This window comes from Heterocephalus glaber, unplaced genomic scaffold (assembly GCF_053883595.1).
Source record: "Heterocephalus glaber isolate CG9 unplaced genomic scaffold, H.glaber_assembly_v1.0 deba00001761, whole genome shotgun sequence".
Taxonomy (NCBI): Eukaryota; Metazoa; Chordata; class Mammalia; order Rodentia; family Bathyergidae; genus Heterocephalus; species Heterocephalus glaber.
This window is the reverse complement of record NW_028258458.1, coordinates 2,119,239-2,139,049: the sequence shown is the minus strand read 5'-3', so window position 1 is coordinate 2,139,049 and position 19,811 is coordinate 2,119,239. Positions and strand designations below refer to the sequence as shown.

At 37.8% G+C, this 19,811-nt stretch overlaps 2 protein-coding genes across 2 annotated transcripts; both read left to right on the top strand.

Annotated features, from left to right (window-relative positions):
• Positions 1-3,945: 3,945 nt before the first annotated feature.
• On the top strand, positions 3,946-11,291 carry LOC101704476 (vomeronasal type-2 receptor 116-like). Its single transcript, XM_021251179.2, has 4 exons — positions 3,946-6,786; positions 7,023-7,192; positions 9,624-9,912; positions 10,304-11,291. Exons 1-4 carry the CDS (start codon positions 6,694-6,696, stop codon positions 11,189-11,191), a joined length of 1,440 nt encoding a protein of 479 aa, XP_021106838.2. The 5' UTR covers positions 3,946-6,693; the 3' UTR covers positions 11,192-11,291.
• Positions 11,292-11,495: 204 nt separating this feature from the next.
• LOC147821138 (vomeronasal type-2 receptor 116-like) lies at positions 11,496-16,754 on the top strand. The gene is made up of 3 exons (XM_087201958.1): positions 11,496-12,042; positions 12,365-12,488; positions 14,673-16,754. Exons 1-3 carry the CDS (start codon positions 12,013-12,015, stop codon positions 15,602-15,604), a joined length of 1,086 nt encoding a protein of 361 aa, XP_087058084.1. The 5' UTR covers positions 11,496-12,012; the 3' UTR covers positions 15,605-16,754.
• The last annotated feature ends 3,057 nt before the right edge of the window (positions 16,755-19,811 follow it).

The window sequence follows — 19,811 nt, the reverse complement described above, 5'->3', positions numbered from 1 at the left end:
CCCAGAATAGCAAAAGCAATTCTAGGTAACAGAGACATGGCCGGGGGTATTACAACCCCCAACTTGAAAGTACACTAAAAAGCTGCTGTGATAAAAACAGCATGGTACTGGCAAAGAAACTGACTTGAGGACCAGTGGAACAGATTAGACGATGCAGAAACAACTCCAGACACACTCAGTCACCTCATCTTTGACAAAGGAGCCAAACAACCTTGCTGGAAGGAAGATAGTCTCTTTAATAAACGGTGCTGGAGAAATTGGGTTTCAACTTGCCAAAGACTAAAAGTAGACCTATATCTCTCAGCATGCACTAATCTAAAATCGCAATGGATTAAAGATCTAAATATAAAAACAGAAATGCTGAACTGGCTGGAACAGGGGTTAGGTAGAACTCTTGAAGACATTGGGGTAGGAAAAGACTTTATGAACAAAATCTCAGTTGCCTGTGAACTAGCACAAACAATCAACAAGTGGGATCTCTTCTTATTAAAAAGCTTCTGCACAGGAAGAGAAACCACCAGCAGTGTGAAGAGACAACCCACAATGTGGGAAAAAATCTTCACCTGCTCTTCCTCAGACAAAGGCCTACTATCTCGAATCTGTAAAGAACTTAAAAAGATCAGACCTCCCGAATTTAAAGACCCAATCTGAAAATGGGCATCTGAAATGAACAGACATTTCTCAGACAAAGAAGTAGAAGCAGCAAATAAACATATGAAAAAAGGTTCAACATCACTGGTCATTTGAGAGATACAAATGAAAACAACGCTGAGATTCCACCTCACTCCAGAAAGAATGGTTGTCAAGAAATCAACCTATAACAAACACTGACAGGGTTGTTGGGAAAACGGAACCATTCTGCACTTTTGGTGGGAGTGTAGACTGGTGAAACCACTGTGGAAATCAATATGGAGATACTTTAAGAAACTAGGATTAGAGGTCCCATTTGACCCAGCCATTCCCCTACTGGGTTTCTTCTCAAATGAATTACAAGCATCATACACAGCGATATATGCACACCCATGTTTATAGTGGCACAGTTTGTAATAGCTAAAATTAGAAGCAGCCTAATTGCCCATTAACTGGAGACTGGATAAAAAGTTGTGTTTTTTTTTTTTATAAAATAGAATAATACTCAGCCATAAAGAATGAGACACTGCAGACATTAATTAAATGGATGCACTTGAGGCAATACTCTTAAGTGAAAAAAATAGTACACACATATGTAAATACTGAACAGTTTCTCTGATGTTAGAAACTGAAAGTGTAAGGATCAAAATGTATAATAGATTATATGAAATAGGAAGAAAAGGCCCAAATAAAAAGAGGAAGTGGAAGGGGTGGGGAAAGGAAAGAAGAGAAAGAAATAAATATGAGAAAAGGAAAAAAACGAAACAAAATTTTTGTAAGAAGGGAGGGGTGGAGGGGTTTAAGGGAGGTCAAGGGAATGGGGAAAAGTAAGAATCAAGATACAATGTGTAAAATTATAAATTCCCAGGATGAACGTCATCATATTGTATACCCAAAATGTAACAATAAACTTAATGAATGAAAAATGATGCTTTATACCTTAAATATTTTAAAGAAAAAAATTAAAATTAAAATCTAGTTATGACATGGGATAACCATAGGAAATTTAACTTCAATGCCCAGAAATATAATTCACATAAAAAACCTCAAAATGACATTTTCAACTGCTGAGAATTTTTATTATTCTATAATTATCCTTGTATTTTGGATAATCATGGCTAAATGCAGAAAAGAAAAATTCCTGAGTATCTCTCTGAAAAACTGGTAAATGAGACTAAGTTGGACTTGGAAGATAAGCATGGTGACTACAAACAAAATTAATTGATCAGTATGAATAATAGAAAGCGTAATTATAGAAGACAAAAATTATTACATAAAATTAAAACTCAAAGTGTTTGAGGGGAGAAGGTTGTTGTTTATCTGCTAGAATACAAATGGAGAAGAGGTTCACAGCCACCATCATCTTCCCTTTTGTGCTGCAGTTGATGGGAGTAGAGTTGAACCAGATGCTTCAAACAACACTATGCTAAAAGTCAAGAATGTGGCTTCCTGGAACACTTTAGGCAGATTCTAGTCTAGGAGAGGCTCTGTGGAATCCCATGGAGAAAGTGAGCCCAGACATTATGGGCTGAGCCAAAGGCAAAGATGGAATCAGTGATGCACAAGACAATGATGTGCTCAGGTTCAGAGTGGCACCCATGCCCATCAAGTGAGGAAAGATCACAATGCTGTTTCCATAGACAGTCAGTTTGATCACTGAGTAGCAGGAATGAGAGTAAATTGTGGTCCCCTACAAAATAGTGTTACTGCCAAGCATGGTGGCACAAACTTGTAATCCCAGGACTCGGGAGGTGGAGGCAGCAATATTGCCACAAGTTTGAGGTCATCCTGGGCTGCGTAGTGAAGTCAGGGCCAGCTTAAACTACAGAGTGAGACATTGTCTCAAAAAAACCCGATGTTACCTTGGCTAAGGTTTGTTGGACAATTCTCCTTGTAAATATTATCCAAAATATTCTAAAAAAATATCCAAGGAAAATATGAAAAGAAAACTGTTTCATAATTATTATTTGTATGTCTATTTAATGAGTACAAAGCAAGACATATATACAGAAACATGTCTCATATTTATAAAAGATCATGAAACAAGAATGAATGGAAAGATATATCAATCAAGAACAGGACAAATCACTACTGCACAGTACCCTGTTCTTCCCAAAATTAGCATAAAAATTCAGTACCTTGCCATATGAAATTCGAGGGTATTTGTTACTACACAGGAACAGCCAATTCTAGAATTTGAAGCCCACATGAAAGAAATTTCTGCAAAATACCCTCAGGAATATTTCAAAAGTCAAAAGAGAGAAAAAAAAGTAAGTGTTAAGTAATACTATTACCACCATTTAAAAAGCATGGTATTTCTTGAGAAGAGAAAGACAATGAAATATACTGGGGGACTGAGGAACATTGATCTATACAGAGCAGAGTATTTGTTAGTAAAGATAATTGACAGCCAAGATGATGATGAAATGCAAGTGAATAATATGACAAAATTTAGTGCATAAAACAGTATTTATTGTAGTAGAATTAATGGGGAAAACAATGGATTAAATTTCAAATTGAAAAGCCAATTTTTGCACCTGGTTGTATCTAAGAATCAATTGCCCTTTGTTTCTTCAAATAAGTTCCACACTGAGATCTAATATTTGATGGGAAAAATAATGCAGATTTTTCTCAGAATATTTATATATTCTACTAAAAGAATGTGGAAGATTACCCTAATGATTATGCTCAAAGTGGGCTATAAGCACTGCAGGCTGTAAAGAGTTAACCCCACAATTGGCTTGTTTATAGAGGTGAGCCTGGCTGAAGCCTACATACTGAGGTCAGAGTGACTCTTACCCAAATTCTGTTCCCAAAGTTAAAACCTTCTTTACTAAAAAGACAATGTTAATTTTTAACCACAATCTATATTTTGTCTGTTTTGTTCCTAATTCAAGAATTTGTTGTCTCTTCCTTCACAAGCCTTGCCTGCATCAGCAACATATCCATAGCAACTCCACACAGTCCCTCCACATAGCCTCTTTACCTCAATATAAGTATGATGTTACCAATAAATATCGACAGCCCTGGTTGTTTGGGGACTTTGCTTGTTCAAGCCTTGACTTGCACAAGTTCTGGTCATCTTGGCTCCCCATATTGCTGTCTCTTTATTGCTGTCTTTGTGTCTTCTCTCCAAGTGTCATAGCACTGAGCAGGCAATTGGAATCCACCACAGGAATCCCTGGTAAAAGAATGCTTTAAATTTCAGAAAACTTCTTTCTCACAAAATATGCTTTATCTTTTAATCCATACAAAAAAAATTTTCTGGACTTAAAAAAACAATGTAGCACTTTGAACCAAAGATTTATCCTAGCAGCCCTGCACTGGAGGCCAAGATGGAGGCAACCACCATGGCCACCATGACCTTCCTCCTGGTGCTGTGGAACACAGAGAAGATGGTGACCCACACACTGCAGAACAAAGCAGGCTGATTCTAATTTAGTAAGAATCCTATAGTCATTGTTTATTTCTAAATTATCTAAATTTTATTATATTTTCTTTAGTAATTTAGTTTATTTCTATTTTCCAAGAAACTAGTGTGTTGAATTATATTGCATAAATCAAATCTGGTTATGATCTAGCCCCCAATATAGAGCATAACTCTATCATCCCCATCTACTCCAAGATACAACTCACTCTGAATAATCTGGACCGGGACAAATCCGCTCTACATTGACACAGATCTACACTCTGAACATGGCCACATTATTATTGCCTGCAACAAGGGCTTGCTCACTGCCTTCTACTGTGTCCTGGGATATCTGAGCTCCCTGGCCCTGGTGAGCTTTACTGTGGCTTTCCTAACCAGGAACATGCCTGACACATCTGATAAAACCAAGACAGGAAATCATAAAGGCTAGACAAAAATCAATGAAATCAAGAATTAAAAATGCAAAGAAATAATGAATGGAAGTGCTGCTTCTTTCAAAGAGTAAGGAGATAAACATTTAGCCAAACTTAACAAGAGAAAGAAAGGACTCACAACAATCCAATTAGAAATGAAAAAATTGAAATACGAAAAGACATCATCAAAATTCTGAAGATAGTAATTACTATGAAAAATTATATTTCAACAAATTGGAAAATTTTGAAGAAATGGAGAGATACTTAAAGTTATATAAATTATCAAAGATAAGCTAAGAGGACACAAAAATTCTGAACAATCTAATAACAAGGAATGAAATTGAGACAGTGATAAAGAATTTACAAATTAACAACAGCCCAGGGCCTGATGGATTTGCTGCTGAATTCTACAAATCTTTCCAGGGTGTTTTATCTCCTATGCTCCTCAAGCTCTTGCAAGAAATTGAAAGAAGTGGAGCGCATCCACATTAATTTATGGAAGCCTGCCTCACACCGATTCTAAAACCAGGTAAAGACTCGAGTAAAAAAGAAAACTACAAATGGGCCCAGGGATTTAGCTCAGTGGTTCCGCTGCCTGCCTTGCAGGCACAAGGTCCTGAGTTTGATCCCCAGTACTGAAAAACAAAACTACAAGCCAATCTCCTTAGTGAACATAGATGTAAAACTGTCAGCAAAATATTACCGAATAGGACACAGCACATCATCAAAAGATCAATAGATTTTATCCCAGAGATCCAAGAATGATTAAACATACACAAATCAATAAATGTCATATATCACATACACCAAAGCAAGGTCAAAACCCACATAATCATATGGATAGATGCAGAAAAGGCCTTTGACAAAACCGAACACCCCTTCATAACAAGAACCCTGAAGAAAATAGGCATAGAAGGATCATACCTGAATTTGCTAAAAGCTACTTATGCCAAACCAATAATCTATATTATATTAAATGGGAAAAACTGAAAAGCATTTTAACTCTTACATTGTTAGTGGGAATGTAAACTAGTAAAACCACTTTGGAAATCAGCATAGAGATTTCTCAAAGAAAACATTAGAAATTCCATATGACCTAGCTATCCCTTTACTAGGTAACTTACCCAAAAAGCTATAGACATCATACTACAGCTTTACAAGTGTACAAATGCTTTAGCAGTACAATTCGTGATAGCTAAAGCTAAAAGCAGCCTATATACCCATGAACAGATGATTGAATAAAGCAAATGTGGTATCTGTGCATAAAGGAATACTATTCAGCTATAAAGAAGGACAAATGAAACATTTGTAGGAAAATGGATGCACCTGGAAAATGTAATGTTGAGTGAAGTAAATCAGACACACATGCTTAAATACCATAAAGCAGTGATGGCAAATCTTTTAGAGCTTCCAGTGATAACAAACTGCCTTATGTTCACCACCACTGCCATGGTGGTGATCTCTCACTTGAGGAAGGCAAAGTACAAAGTGAACAACAAAGGATGGATAGGAGACAATGGAATAGATCCCTGCAAGTGGGAAGTGGTCCTATATACAGAGCATGCATGGAGAGTGGGAGGCAAGGCAAAGGAAATGGAACAAAGATATACCTCATACAGGAAACTGAGGGCCTCCACGAATGTAAGCATTATGTGCCACAAACATGAGGTAAGATTAATAATATCAGTGAGAATAAAAACGGGAAAATAAGGTTTAGAGGAGGAGGGAGGGAAGTGGGAGGAAATGGGATTAAAAAAGAAAAAAACCTCTTAATATGTACATGATGATAAAATGCATGTACGGCAAACATGCATGACTAAAAAATAAAATTAAAAAATCATAACATTTTCCTGCACTGATCTTGAGTTAGGGATTTGGTTTTCTGCATTCAGTGTAATTACTGGCACTGCAGGAAATGCAGAAATATGTGGATATGAGTTCAGCACAAGTGACTTTTATGCCAACAATCATAGGCCATAAAAAAGTCATTGGTGGGTATATGAGGGTGTAACTTCTTGTCTTCTACTCTGGATTTCCTAATACACAGGTGTTCTTGGCTGGGTCTAGGCCATCTCAGACCATTCCAGTGAATACCCAGCACTGTACTTCTTGTCCAATTCATAGGATACATCCCAAAGGGCTTATTGACACAGGCTGAGGAACACTCTTCCCAGGAGGAAGTGGGCCTGGGATGTTGCTTTCAGTGGACCTGGATGAGTCATGGTGCCTCTAGGTGGAGAGAATGACACTCAAAATAATTTCCAACTTGTGTTTTTCACCTTTGCACCAGACCTCAGATGCAGAATCCAGGAGGTAATTGGTGGCATATTCATCCTGGGTCCCCTGGGAGGCTTTGCTGAAAAGTGTCCCTGACAGGAGAGGGCTAGTGACAGGAAAGTGCTAGTCCAAATCAAAAACAATAACACACATAAAATATACAATAATGTATGTGTGTACATGGCTGAAAGAGGGAGGCTCTTTGCTTAGGCAAGTCTTTGCAGACATTCTCTAAGATGTTCCCATTGATAATTATGTTCATTCTCCTGCAGCATCCTCTCCTAGTGTGCAATTTTGAAAATGAACACTGTCTACGCGGAAGGAGCACCAGTGTGTACAGGGATGGAGATGTGGTGATTGGGGGACTTTTCTCCCTTTTTTTTTATTTGTACTATGCAGATATCATTACACTACAACCTCTGGAGGAGTCTGTTATGGCGCTGTAAGTGTCTTTTTTCATGTACTTATTTTCTCTTTGGTTTTCAGGAAGGATAATGCCTAAGCTTCTGTGGGTGATCACATCCACATTCACTCTCTACCTTGTCCTTGCCACCCACAGATGAAAAGTACAATCCAAAAATTATTTTGAATTTCTCTATACTATTTCTCATCTTTTGAACCTGGGAAGATAAATTCTTATTTTCTTCCTGTGCTCAGGTTGTAAAGCTGAGGGAAACACCACCCTCTACCTTATTTTACTATTCATGCCCCTGCTCCCAACTGAGCTGCCGAGGCACAGCACATTGACTGATGTTCTTTAGAATCAGAGTCTGAGACACTGTGCTGAATTCAGCACCAAGCAGCTACCACAATATGTGGCCCATATACAAGGTTAGGCATTCTAATTTTTTTTCATTGTGTATAAAATGTCTTACTCCCCTACAAAGTGTCCACTTTTACTCATAAGACTCCTGCTAGGGGAGAATTTTGCTGTAGATGTTCAGTGACTTTTCAATAATGTGTATGTCACGGTTCCATGCAGTGTGTCCTCCATGACGCCTGGAGCTGCAAGCCAGGGCATGAGTAAGGAAGAATTCCCCTGTGAGATTTTCACCTCCAGACTGCTTCTTCATCACAGGGGCCCTTTGTTCTCAGACACTGTCACATAGTTCTATAGCCAAATGTATAATTAATTCATGGGTTTTGCATAGTGTCAGAGGACTTTAGCAGATGCTTTGTGCTCCTGTGTGGAACCGGGGTGTGACTGACACAGTGGCTGTTGGGGTTTGGTCAGATACTGAAGTCACGAGTGCTCCTGTCATTGGGAGGAGGGATGGCAGGGTGAGAATCATTGGCCTCTTCCTTCCATAGATGATGTCTGGATCTCTCTCGTATTTATCATCATGTTCAGCTATCTGCTTATCCCTTTATTTCTGGGCACTTTCCCCCATGATGTCATGCTTTTTGAGACAGGGTCTTTTCATATTGTCTAGGCTATCAATAATATCCCGAGTTTAAGTATTCCCTCTATCCAGGCCTCCAGAACAGCTGCAGTACAGGCACATGATATTCTGTGAACAGTTTTTTTATGTCATCTGCACTCTCTCCTGTTTCTTCATTGACTCCAGTCAGTCTTATGTTATTCTTCTTTGCATCGTCTAGCAGCTGCTGGGATTGATTTCTCATGTTCCCTTACAATTTTAAAGCAATTTTTCTTTTCCTCCTCACTAATTGCAATCTTATCTTCTATATGTGAAATTCTATCCTCACATTGGTTCATTCTGCTGCACAGACTTTTGATGGAGTTTTTAATCTCTTGGAAATCTGTTTGTATCTGTTTTATGGATTCCATTTGTTTTCTATGTTGAGATTCCATCATGTTCCTCAGATCCTCTATTTTTTTATCCATGTCCTCTCTAGATTTATTAATCATGTTTTGCACCATGAGCAAAATCTTTGCTGTTATCTGAGTAATTATTTCTGATTTCATTTTTCCAGATCCTCTTTTGTTGCCAGTTCAGAGAGTCCAGGTGGTTGAGTATCAGAGTGTTCCATCTCGTTTCCCTTTGGGGTTGCTGTGGGTGATCTGGAAGTTTATTTTTGAGGCTTGTTTATGTGTCTTCTCATTTCCACAGGGGGGCGCCTTGTGGCGCCCACGCGGCTCACCTTCTGTGCCCTAGGAGCTTGGGATGGCAGCCGGGTAGCTTCCTTCCGGGTGCTGGGACCATCTGAGCTTCACTGCCCTAGGAGCCTGGAATGGAGGCGGGGAGCTTCCTTCCGGGTGCTGGGACCGGCTGAGCTTCACTGCCCAGGCACATGATATTATACATGGAAAACATGCTTTTCTTTACATAATTTTCCAAACTATGCTACCTGTTGTCATTTTTTTGTTTAAGACTTCTTTGTCTCAGTAAAACTTTATCAGTTAAGTTTTTCTTCTTTTCTAATTTATTTTCATGAAAATCATGCTTATCTTTTAAATTTATTCCCAGAAATTTTATATTTTTGATGATATATATATTACCTGATATTACCTGAATTCTGCCTGCTATATAAAAATATATCACCAACTGAGGTTTTCCAAACAATAAATCTTGATATTTAACAGTTGTGGGTCAGAAAATGAAAAGGCATTTGAGTCCTATCTTATCAGTGACCATCAGGACAATGCATACTCACATAGAAGGACAATGAAGCAATTGTCCTTAAATCTTGTGAGACAGTGATTTTAGTCATGAGAAATCCACCCTTATGTTCTCATCTAAGCCTAATTGCTTCACCCAAAACAAAACCAGTATTAATGTCACATTTATGCCTCAGTTCGTACAACATGAATACGGGGGAGGAAATTCAGCTCACAAATGCTATTGTACTAGATTGTAATATAAACATAGATTGTCTTTACCATAAAGACCTGTATGCTCTCTATGCAGGCATATTCCCAACAGCTACCAGAATGTTCTAGCCTTCATATTTGCTATAGAAGAGATCAACAAGAATCCTCATCTTTTACCCAACATATCTCTGGGATATGAGATCCATAATTTCATTTTCAGTCACTGGAGGATGCTGGAGAGTTCTCTCACTTTGCTCGCAGGACAGAAGGAGATCCCTAATTACTCCTGTGGCAGAGAGAGAAAGTCTGTAGCAGTGGTATCAGGAACATCATGGGCAGTTTCTGCTCAAATTGGAACGCTGCTAGAGCTCTACAAGTTTCCACAGGTGAGGATGAGAGAGATGGGGAAAGATGAAACCATGTCTTTGTTGGTGACATGATTAAGTGGCTAAACAGGGTAGAAGAAAGATCCTAGTTAAAGCACATCTTTACAAGTGTGTAATTTCAATGTGTAAGTACACAGGTATGTGGTGGGTTGCTCAAAATTTCCTTGAATATAGGAAAAATGGGGAAAGAAGAAAACAAAAACGTTCCCACAAAAAATTGTAACTGATCAGCTGTTTTCTGAAAAGCTTTTGGGAAGTGAGATAACTAGAAAGCCTGAATGAATATGTATCTCTTACCCCTTCCAGCTATTAGTTAGCATTCTCCAGGCATGAGGTTGTGCTTAGTGTCAACATTCTTCCTTATATTCCTTCTGATTTTCTTTCCTTTTAGGTTACATTTGGTTCTTTTGATCCTATGCTAAGAAACAGTGGACAGTTTCCTTCACTCTATCAGGTTGCCCCAAAGGACACTTCTCTGCCCCTTGCTATGGTTTCCTTGATGCTTCATTTCAGCTGGACCTGGGTGGGACTGCTCATTATGGAAGGTCAGAAAGGTCTTAAATTTCTCTCAGATGTGACAGGAGAGATGGACAGGAACAAAATCTGTGTAGCATTTGTGAAAATGGTCTCAACCGTTCTTGTGTCCTATGTGACACTTTCAAATGAACGCATTATCCTGACCAAGGAAGCATCACAAGTAAATGTGATCATCATTTACTATGACACTGATATTATAAATGATGTAAACTATAACATAGAGCAATACTTACTAACAGGCAATGTCTGGGTCACAAACTCACAATGGCACGCTGACATGACTGGGAAAAAATTCATACTTAGTTCATTCCATGGGACTTTCATTTTTTTAAACCACCGTGAGAAAATTTCTGGTTTCAAAACTTTTGTCCAAGAAGCCAATCCTTCCAAATACCCAGAAGACTTGTATCTCACTGTGTTTTGGTTAGAGAATTTCCACTGCTCATTCTCTGTTTATGACTGCTCACTGAAAGACTGTACACCTAATGCCTCTCTGGCATGGCTGCCTGTGAATCAATTTTACACAGCCATGACTGACTGGAGTCACAATATATACAATGCTGTGTATGCTGTGGCCCATGCCCTCCATGAGATGTTCCTTCAACAAGCACAGTGGCCGCCAATGGAAAACAAAGAAGTGATGTTGTTTGCTTCCTCGCAGGTAAATCATCTTTTTGTAATGGTATGCAATGTCAGCAACGTGCCTTTCTTATTACACACGTGCTTCATCAGAGAAGTTTAGAACGTTTTATCCAAAAGTACAAGTGAGTACACACCAGCTCATTATTAAGGAAATAAATCTTGAGCTGAGTAGAAATGGTCCTTTAGCAAGAAGGCCCTGGCATCCCAAAAATCATATGATCTTTGCTTTTGTTTGAAGGATATCAGTTTCACCTAGATAGTATATTTATTAAAAATCTCAGTGTTTTCCATTAACTTCTCTAAGGGAAACAGAAGACTTTGTAATTATTGAATTTAAATGGTAGTAAACTTTATATTACATATATTATCTTAAATTTCTCACTTCATGCTGCAATAATTATTGCTGTTGACAACTTTGCAAGTACACACTGTGGGAACATGGAGAGATAAAATCAACAAAACATCCAATACTAATTTTTTCTGACACTCATGAAACTTTATTTAAATAAACTTGCATAAAAAATTTTCTCCTAAGATTGATGGACTTTTTAGGAAAAGTATGGTATTTTATCCTCCAAAATATTTTATTTATTCTACCTTATGATAACCAGTGTAAAATTTGTATTATGAAATAAATACTGAAGATAATTAGGAACATTCCCTAATTCATTTTTATTTTAATCATTAAGCCCTGTTCACCAGAGGATGATGTGTCTCTTTTAGCTCCACCCCTTTCTGAAGAACATCCAATTTAATAATCCTGCTGGAGACCAAGTGACTTTGGATGACAGAAAGAAACTGGATGCAGAGTATGACATTCTCAACTTTTGGAATTTTCCAGAAGGCCTTAGACTTAAGGTCAAATTGGGGACATTTACCCCACATGTTCCACGTGGTCAACAATTTTCTTTATCTGATGACATGATCGAGTGGGCCACAGGAATTACAGAGGTATGTTGGAGAAAATCATAATGCACTTCCAAAATATTGTTGTAGATTTTGTACCCCAGATTTTGTTAATGAAGCTGAAAACTATGGCAATTAAGTATCTCAATTCTCAATTTTATAAATGTTCTTACTTATTAGTTTTCCAATGAATTCATATAGAACATATTTAACGACATTTTGTAAATACATATATATTTTATATTGCTAAATATTATATTTACCTATGTATACACAATATTATTTCTGTATGTATATAAGTTGTTCTCTCAAGCTCTGAAGGAGTGATAAAATTCTAACAACTCTCCAACATATGTTTTTTCTTCAGACTCCATGCTCTGTATGCACTGAGAGTTGTCATCCTGGGTTCAGGAAATCCCCTCAGGAGGGAAAACCTGCCTGTTGTTTTGATTGCACCCCTTGCCCAGAGAATGAGATCACCAATGGCACTGGTAAGAGTGTGTCTTAGGGACATATTCTCCATGTTCATTTTGTATTCACCTCGTCCATCCAGGAAATGGAAAAAATTGTCCACAGAACAATGACAAAATTCTTTCTTCTGTGGATGGCAAAATTCTTTCTTCTGTCAGGTGGAAATTTATTCCTTCAACTTAGTACTATTATCCCTTTAAAGACACATTTTCTGTCCCTTGTAATACAAGTACTCATAGATTCATTTTTACACTTGATCTTAGCCAAAAGGCCGAGAAGCGCTAACTCATAGATTCATTTTTATTTCTAATGTTTTCTTTTACTTTTTAAATTGTTGAAGATTGAACAAGAGGTGCCCTCATCCTGAGCTTTATCTCCATGTCTTTTCATTTGGTTATTTTGAAAAAATCTTGCTAATGTTCACCAGCCTGTCTCAGGTTACTGAGCAGCTGGGATCACAGATAAACAAAACTCTCCCTGGCTCTTTGATTTGTTTTCTAGACCCACCGAGAGTACTCTTTTCTCATTAGGACCCCTTTTCTCACCCCATAGTCTCTGAGTTCCATCTTCATCATGAAGCTTAACAGAGAGCATTTTTAAACAACAGCTGTTCGCATGATGTGAAACCTCGTTTTGGATACACATAAAGCTCCAGCATATCCTTATATTTGAGGACCTAGCACTGATTTTAGAGAAAGCGGTTGCTCAGAGAGATTGTGTCTGCCTTAAGACAGAGATATGTCTTTGTTGTACAACATGCCTAGAATACAGTATGACACCAGTGACTAGGATGTCATCCTCACTCTCCTAGAAGTTGCACATCAGTAGGGAAAATAACACACATCATGACTCATAATTCCTGCCACAGAGCAGTAGGACGATATGTATTCAGTCGAAAGATTTAATGATGATTATAGGCATATGTTAGGAGAATGTCATAGATATTTCCACAGAAGCAGCAGCATTAGTATTTTTTTTCATGTAGTGTGTCTCAAAATGTTCCTGTGTACAGAATATCATTGGATTATAGGGGTGCTATGCTCATGAGTGTGTTAACCAAGTGATGAATCCATAGCTGCACATATCGTTAGGAGGGAGCCTGGTCAGAACAGGTGGCTCACAGTGGGTGTGACCTTGTAGAGCACATCTCCCCACCAGGTTTTCTCTCTCTCTCTCTCTCTCTCTCTCTCTCTCTCTCTCTCTCTCTCTCTCTTTCTCTTTCTCTCTCTCTCTCCTCTTTGCTCTCATGGAATGAGCAGTTACCCTTTGTCCTGATCATTCCTGCCTTTAGTCCATTGGTGGTAGATTTAAACCTGAGCCAAAATAAAATTCTCCTCCTCTAGGTTGTCCATGTTGGGTGTTTTTTCCCAGTAATGAAAAAGTGGCTAAATCAATATTATACCTGAAAGATGTAGGGTGGCATAAATTCTTAATTAGGGTTAGCAGAAGTGCCAAAATACCTAATTCCCTTTTGTGTCTTATACAAAGGTTGAAAATGAAATTGTGTGTCCTTAAAACACAGATAATATGAGGGTGAAGATTGAGGCATTGTATAGAAAAGTTACTGAATTCCAATATTGAAGGATTTTTCATACCATGAGTATGACTTTGGAAACACTTGAGTTGATGATAAATCATGACCTGGTAGAATCACCTTTCTACTGGATATTTTCTAATTTGCATTTGTGGCTGACATGTGTTTTGATTTTGCAAACTACTTACCTGTAGTATGATTTCAATTTTGCTTTGAAGTATATCTTGACTGATGATGTACCTTATAGTTAATTTGAGTATGAATTCTTTATAGAGTTCAAGGACATGGTACTTTTATGTAATTTTTAATGTGGACATACAGAGACTCATGGATCCAGCAGTATCAATTTCTTTATTCTTCTTGCTTATAAATAGAAATTCTCAACAATTTGTTTCTTATACAGTCCTTTGAAATGCAAATTAACAAGAGTCTGTCTTAAATATATGACATGACATTTTGTGAGTTGAAGCTAAAATTATTCTTAGTGATAAATTCATATTTTATCTCATATATACTTAGGTTCTACTATGGATATTTAATTAGTGAAAGGCTAGAGTTCTGCAGTTCAAATACATTTACAAACTAGATAAAGAAGAAGTAAGTTGAACCAAAAAATGCAAGATAGGAAACACTGAACTTGAACTAATGACAAATTTGAATTTCTCAGTAGATATGGAGCAGTGTGTGAAGTGTCCTGATGATCAGTATGCCAACATTCAGCAAAACCACTGCCTGCAAAAGTCTGTGACTTTCCTGGCTCATGGAGAACCCATGGGGAAGATGCTGGTTGGCACTGCCCTGAGTCTCACTCTCCTCACAGCTGCTGTTCTTGGGCTCTTTGTGAAGCACCGAGGCACTCCCATTGTCAAGGCGAACAACCTGGCCCTCAGTTACACCCTGCTCATCTCCCTCACCTGCTGTTTCCTCTGCTCCTTGCTCTTCATTGGCCGTCCCAACACAGCCACCTGCATCCTCCAGCAGACCACATTTGCAGTTGTGTTCACTGTGGCTGTTTCCACTGTCTTGGCCAAAACTATCACGGTGGTGTTGGCCTTTAAGGTCACTGCTGCAGGCAGAAAGATGAGGCAGTTGCTGGTATCAGGTGCACCTAACTTCATCATTCCCATCTGCTCCTTGATCCAACTCACTCTTTGTGGAATCTGGATGGGAACAAATCCACCCTACATTGACACAGATGCACACTCTGAACATGGCCACATCATCATCATGTGCAACAAGGGCTCCCTCACTGCCTTCTACTGTGTCCTGGGATACCTGGGCTCCCTGGCCCTGCTGAGCTTCACTGTGGCTTTCCTGGCCAGGAACCTGCCAGACATCTTCAATGAAGCCAAGTTCCTGACCTTCAGCATGCTGGTGTTCTGCAGTGTGTGGGTCACCTTCCTCCCTGTGTACCACAGCACCAAGGGGAAGGTCATGGTGGCCATGGAGGTCTGTTCCATCTTGGCCTCCGGTGCGGGGCTGCTGGCCTGCATCTTTGCCCCCAAGTGCTACATCATTTTGTTAAGCCCAGAGAGAAATTCTGTATATTCATTCAGACATAAAACACATTTTGGGAGTAAGAGTACAGAAAGAATATTTTAAAAACACAGACTCAGAGGCAGGTCTTCACCATTTATGGAGTTAGATATCAGATTACATCATGGTATTTATTTGAGTGAACAACTGACATATTTCTAATAGTCTTGAAATCACTCACACCTGTAATTATTACACTTTTCATTTGAATTACATTCTGGATTTTTGTGACTCCCATTAAATCTGTAATTGATCCCAATATTTGTGCTTAAATGTGACTGTTTCTCAACTTTTGTCTTATAATCTTCAATTTCTCAAAACTTTTTACTAATATGACAACTTTTTGCTTTAGACAACTATATCTCTTATTTCTTTTAACCATTTCATTATGTTTTTTTCCTCTTCAAGGGCATATCCATTTAATATACTAATTATACCAATTTTTGATGACTGGTTCTGTTTCTTCTCTTACACCTGCCCTCCATTATCCCAGAGAATATATTTTAAGAATCTCCTATGGCCATTAGAATTCTAGATTTTTCAGTTCATCTGCTATACTAAGTACCTTTGAAATAAAAATGGTAATAAAGTGAATTTATAGGGTAACTAAATGTATGACTAATGTGCTATAGTGAGATTTTCTATCAATGTTGTTAAATTTTCTGAATTCTGGTTTAATCATCCTTTATTGATATGTGAGTCATAGATTTTGTACATGTTATGTGTGCATCTAAATGATGTATATGAGATAATTTTCCATCATATTAACCGCTGGATTTTTAAATGATTTGTTGTTAATGTAAAAATAAATTGTTTTTTCTAACTCACATTCATCCACTTTATTTGTTAATAAGGAAATTGTTATTTCTTGTGTAAAACTTGATCTAACTTCTTTGTCCGGTACTTGAACTTGTTGAATCTCTTATACATGATCTTGTAATTATAGCTTTATCTTCTATCTCCCCTTATTTATAGTTTACTTTCTTTTCATTTCACTGCAAATATGGTGGATGATGATAATGTTGATCATGGGCTTATTTCTAGTATTTTATCTTCAGTGGGAATCCTCCATATTTTGACATAAAATACTATGTTTATATTAGCTTTTGAGGCCACAATTTATGACAAATAAAATATCCCCTTACATTTCTAAAATGCTCAGCATTTTAATCAAAATATGGACAAACCATTTCTTGATTTCTATTGAAGTTTTCATTTTCCCATCACTTGTTAATTTTAAAAAACTCATTTTGAATGTACAACATTTATTAGAATAAATTGTTTACAATGTGTTATTCTTTTCTGAGACTGCATTAAGCACACCTGGATTTATTTTTTGTATCTATTTTAAATAAATTGGCCAATATTATCTCTTTGTAGTACCATTGTTTGATTTTTATTTTTACATATCCAGTGTAATGTTTCTTAAGGGATGGACTGGATTAGTGAGGGGATGGATGGATGGACTAAAGGATGAATGTATGAATGGAAGAGCATATTAATGGCAAAACCATTAGAAGACTCCATGGGTAACTGAATTGAGTAAAAGAATAAACACAAAAATAAAATTGAGAGTTAGAGAATTTTTATTTTGTTGTCTTTAAAAGGAAAATCATTTATTGCTCCTCTCTCTGTTCTAACCCTTCAGAACTACAACTGTTGTTATTCTCTGCTCAGCTCTGCAAAACCCTTACATCAGCCCTGGTTCATTCACTTGTTGATATAAATTCACCCTTATCCAGAAATGTATCTTTCTTTCTCTTTCTCATCTCTATTTTCTTTTTTCTCATCTCTATTTTCTTTTCACAACTTAAACCCAATGATTTCATTCGGTAAAATGTTTAATTGAGTTTCTCACCCTATTTGGGCTAAGGAAAAAAATGGCAAATAGCAGTGATACCTCTGTTTAGGACATGTCTAATAGGGCTCACAATGACTCAGATTAAGTGCTCTGAAACTGACTGCTTCTGTATCACTGTGAGGCTCCATCCTGGGGTGCCTCACCAAAACTCAGACGCTTAAACACCTCTTGGTCACAATTGAAGAGTTAGACCAAGAGGAGAAAAATGTCCGTCTTCTGGCAACAGACTTCATCCTAGGAAAAAGAACAGGCTCCTACTCATCTAAGGATTTATTATCAAGGACCCACCTACTACACATCTTCCCTGTATTCACATTAGGAAATATCCTGGGGCAAAGCAAGCAGAGCTAATCAAGGAGGAAGAATCTGTGAAATCCATGCTTTCCCACAATTTTGGGACATATCAGTCATCAATTCCCAAAGCATCCTCTGAGTTTGACCACACCAAACCCAACACAGATGTACTTACTTGTAGAATGCTTTGAAAAAAACAACAGAAGACCTCTTCTCTTGCAGGGCCAATGTTCAGACTTTTTCATTTGCTGGTTGTAAAGAATATGGTCATCTTGGCATGGATGTGAGTGCCTGAAATCACAGCTATTTGGGATGGTGAGGGAGAAGTGTCACCTGTTTGAGACCAGCGTGGGCAATTTAGTGAGTCTTTATCTCAAAAACAAGAAACAAAAAAACATGGCTGGGAATGTAGCTCAGTGGTAGGATTCCCTCAGGTTTAATCTGCTGTACCTATAGGAAAGAATATATTTGTAGCCCCTATTTTCATTTAAAGAAATGTAAATTATGCATTTGCATGTTAATTATCCTTAATATCCAATGTTGTCCTCTTGTAAGACATCAGGCGATAACCTGACATGTGCTGCATGTGGACACTTCCTTCTAAATTCAAGATGCTACTCTCAGTTTTCTGAGACTGACTTATCATTGGCTTGATACACAAGAACTTTCTTTCTCCCTGATCTACTGCAGAAACTTGCAGCCTTACCCACCACTTTGTGGTGGTTGCTGGTTGCTCATCCTCTGAGGACAACTGACCTCTGGTATTTTAGATCTTTCACCTAGAAATTCAGACAATAGTGATTCCTCATTCCTGACAGCTACATCTTTCTCTATTTGTATGTGGATTTCTGCCTAGGCCACTAAGGTATCTATTTAAGATTATTTGGCACATGTGAGAGGAATCAGCACCCATGTGGCAAGTCTAGCTCTAAATTACCTTGGACAGAATAGTCGTAGTAAACTCAAGCCACAGTGTCAGTGCTGGAGCTGGCTACCCGGTCACCCATTAAGGTGACTGGAGGTGAGGAGAGCTTTGCGGTGATTCAGTAGCTGCACTGGTGCATTTTCTAGAGACGGCAGTGTAAGTTCCTTTAGCCTGATAGTCAGTGACCTGCCCTAATGGCTTTATCTTAACATAATTCCATCTGTAAGGATACTGTTTTCAAATATGTTCATGTGGACAATTACCCAGATTAACTTAGCATCTAAGGAGACACAGTTCAATTTCTTACAATATACCAGCCCAAGTTAGAGAAGGTAGGTCATAATTTATGTGATGATGGCAGTTGTGCTTTTACTGTGTGAGTATGTGTGTGTGTGCGTGCATGTCTGTCTGCATCTCTGTGTGTCCACACAGTGAAGGCAACTTGTATAGTCCAGGTTAACAGTCATGTGAGGTCTTCATTTTAAAATCTTAATTACATATTATATTCCAACCAACATTGCATATTAATCAATGGATTTGATGTGTTATTATCTTGATATATACTTAATTTAAAAATTATCAATATAGTATTCATTTTTATACAAAATGTTTGAAACTCATATAGCTTTACATATACCACATCTTTATTTGAATTATTTAATTTTTTTCAAAAATTTTTTTATTGGTACATTTTAGGTATACCATAGGTTTACATTTCTCATTGGAAACTTGCAACTTTAAATGATATATCTTGCTTCTTATTTTTTCCCCATTCCCTGAACTCCCTTCACCCCTCCACCCTTCACTATTTACAAAGACTTTGTTTACATTTTTTCCATTTCTCATAATTTTTCCTTTCCCTTCTTTCCTTTCCCCTGCCCCTCCCATTACCCCTACCCCTTTGGACCTTTTGCTCCTATTTTGCATATCAATTATTCATTTTAATCATTGGTACATTTTAGGTATACAATATAATGACATTCATCTTTGGAAATTTGCACCTGTACATAGTCTCTCTTGGTTCTTATTTTCCTCCCTTCCCCTGCCCTCCCTTCAACCCCTCCATCCCTCACTATTTACAAAGACTTTGTTTCCATTTTTTCATTTTCTTATATTAATTCCATTCCCTTCTATCCTTTCCCCTATCCATCCCACTTCCCCTTCCCCTTTGCCCCTCTTCTTCCTATTTCACA

What these genes read in the sequence shown, in the direction of transcription:
- LOC147821138 (XM_087201958.1), top strand. Translation starts at nt 12,013, where the DNA reads ATGATCGAGTGGGCCACAGGAATTACAGAG. An exon ending in GGGCCACAGGAATTACAGAG is followed by an intron (nt 12,043 to 12,364) that starts GTATGTTGGAGA and finishes TTTTTTCTTCAG; the next exon opens with ACTCCATGCTCTGTATGCAC. An exon ending in TGAGATCACCAATGGCACTG is followed by an intron (nt 12,489 to 14,672) that starts GTAAGAGTGTGT and finishes ATTTCTCAGTAG; the next exon opens with ATATGGAGCAGTGTGTGAAG.
- LOC101704476 (XM_021251179.2), top strand. Translation starts at nt 6,694, where the DNA reads ATGGTGCCTCTAGGTGGAGAGAATGACACTCAAAATAATTTCCAACTT. An exon ending in TCAGATGCAGAATCCAGGAG is followed by an intron (nt 6,787 to 7,022) that starts GTAATTGGTGGC and finishes ATTCTCCTGCAG; the next exon opens with CATCCTCTCCTAGTGTGCAA. An exon ending in GAGGAGTCTGTTATGGCGCT is followed by an intron (nt 7,193 to 9,623) that starts GTAAGTGTCTTT and finishes CTCTCTATGCAG; the next exon opens with GCATATTCCCAACAGCTACC.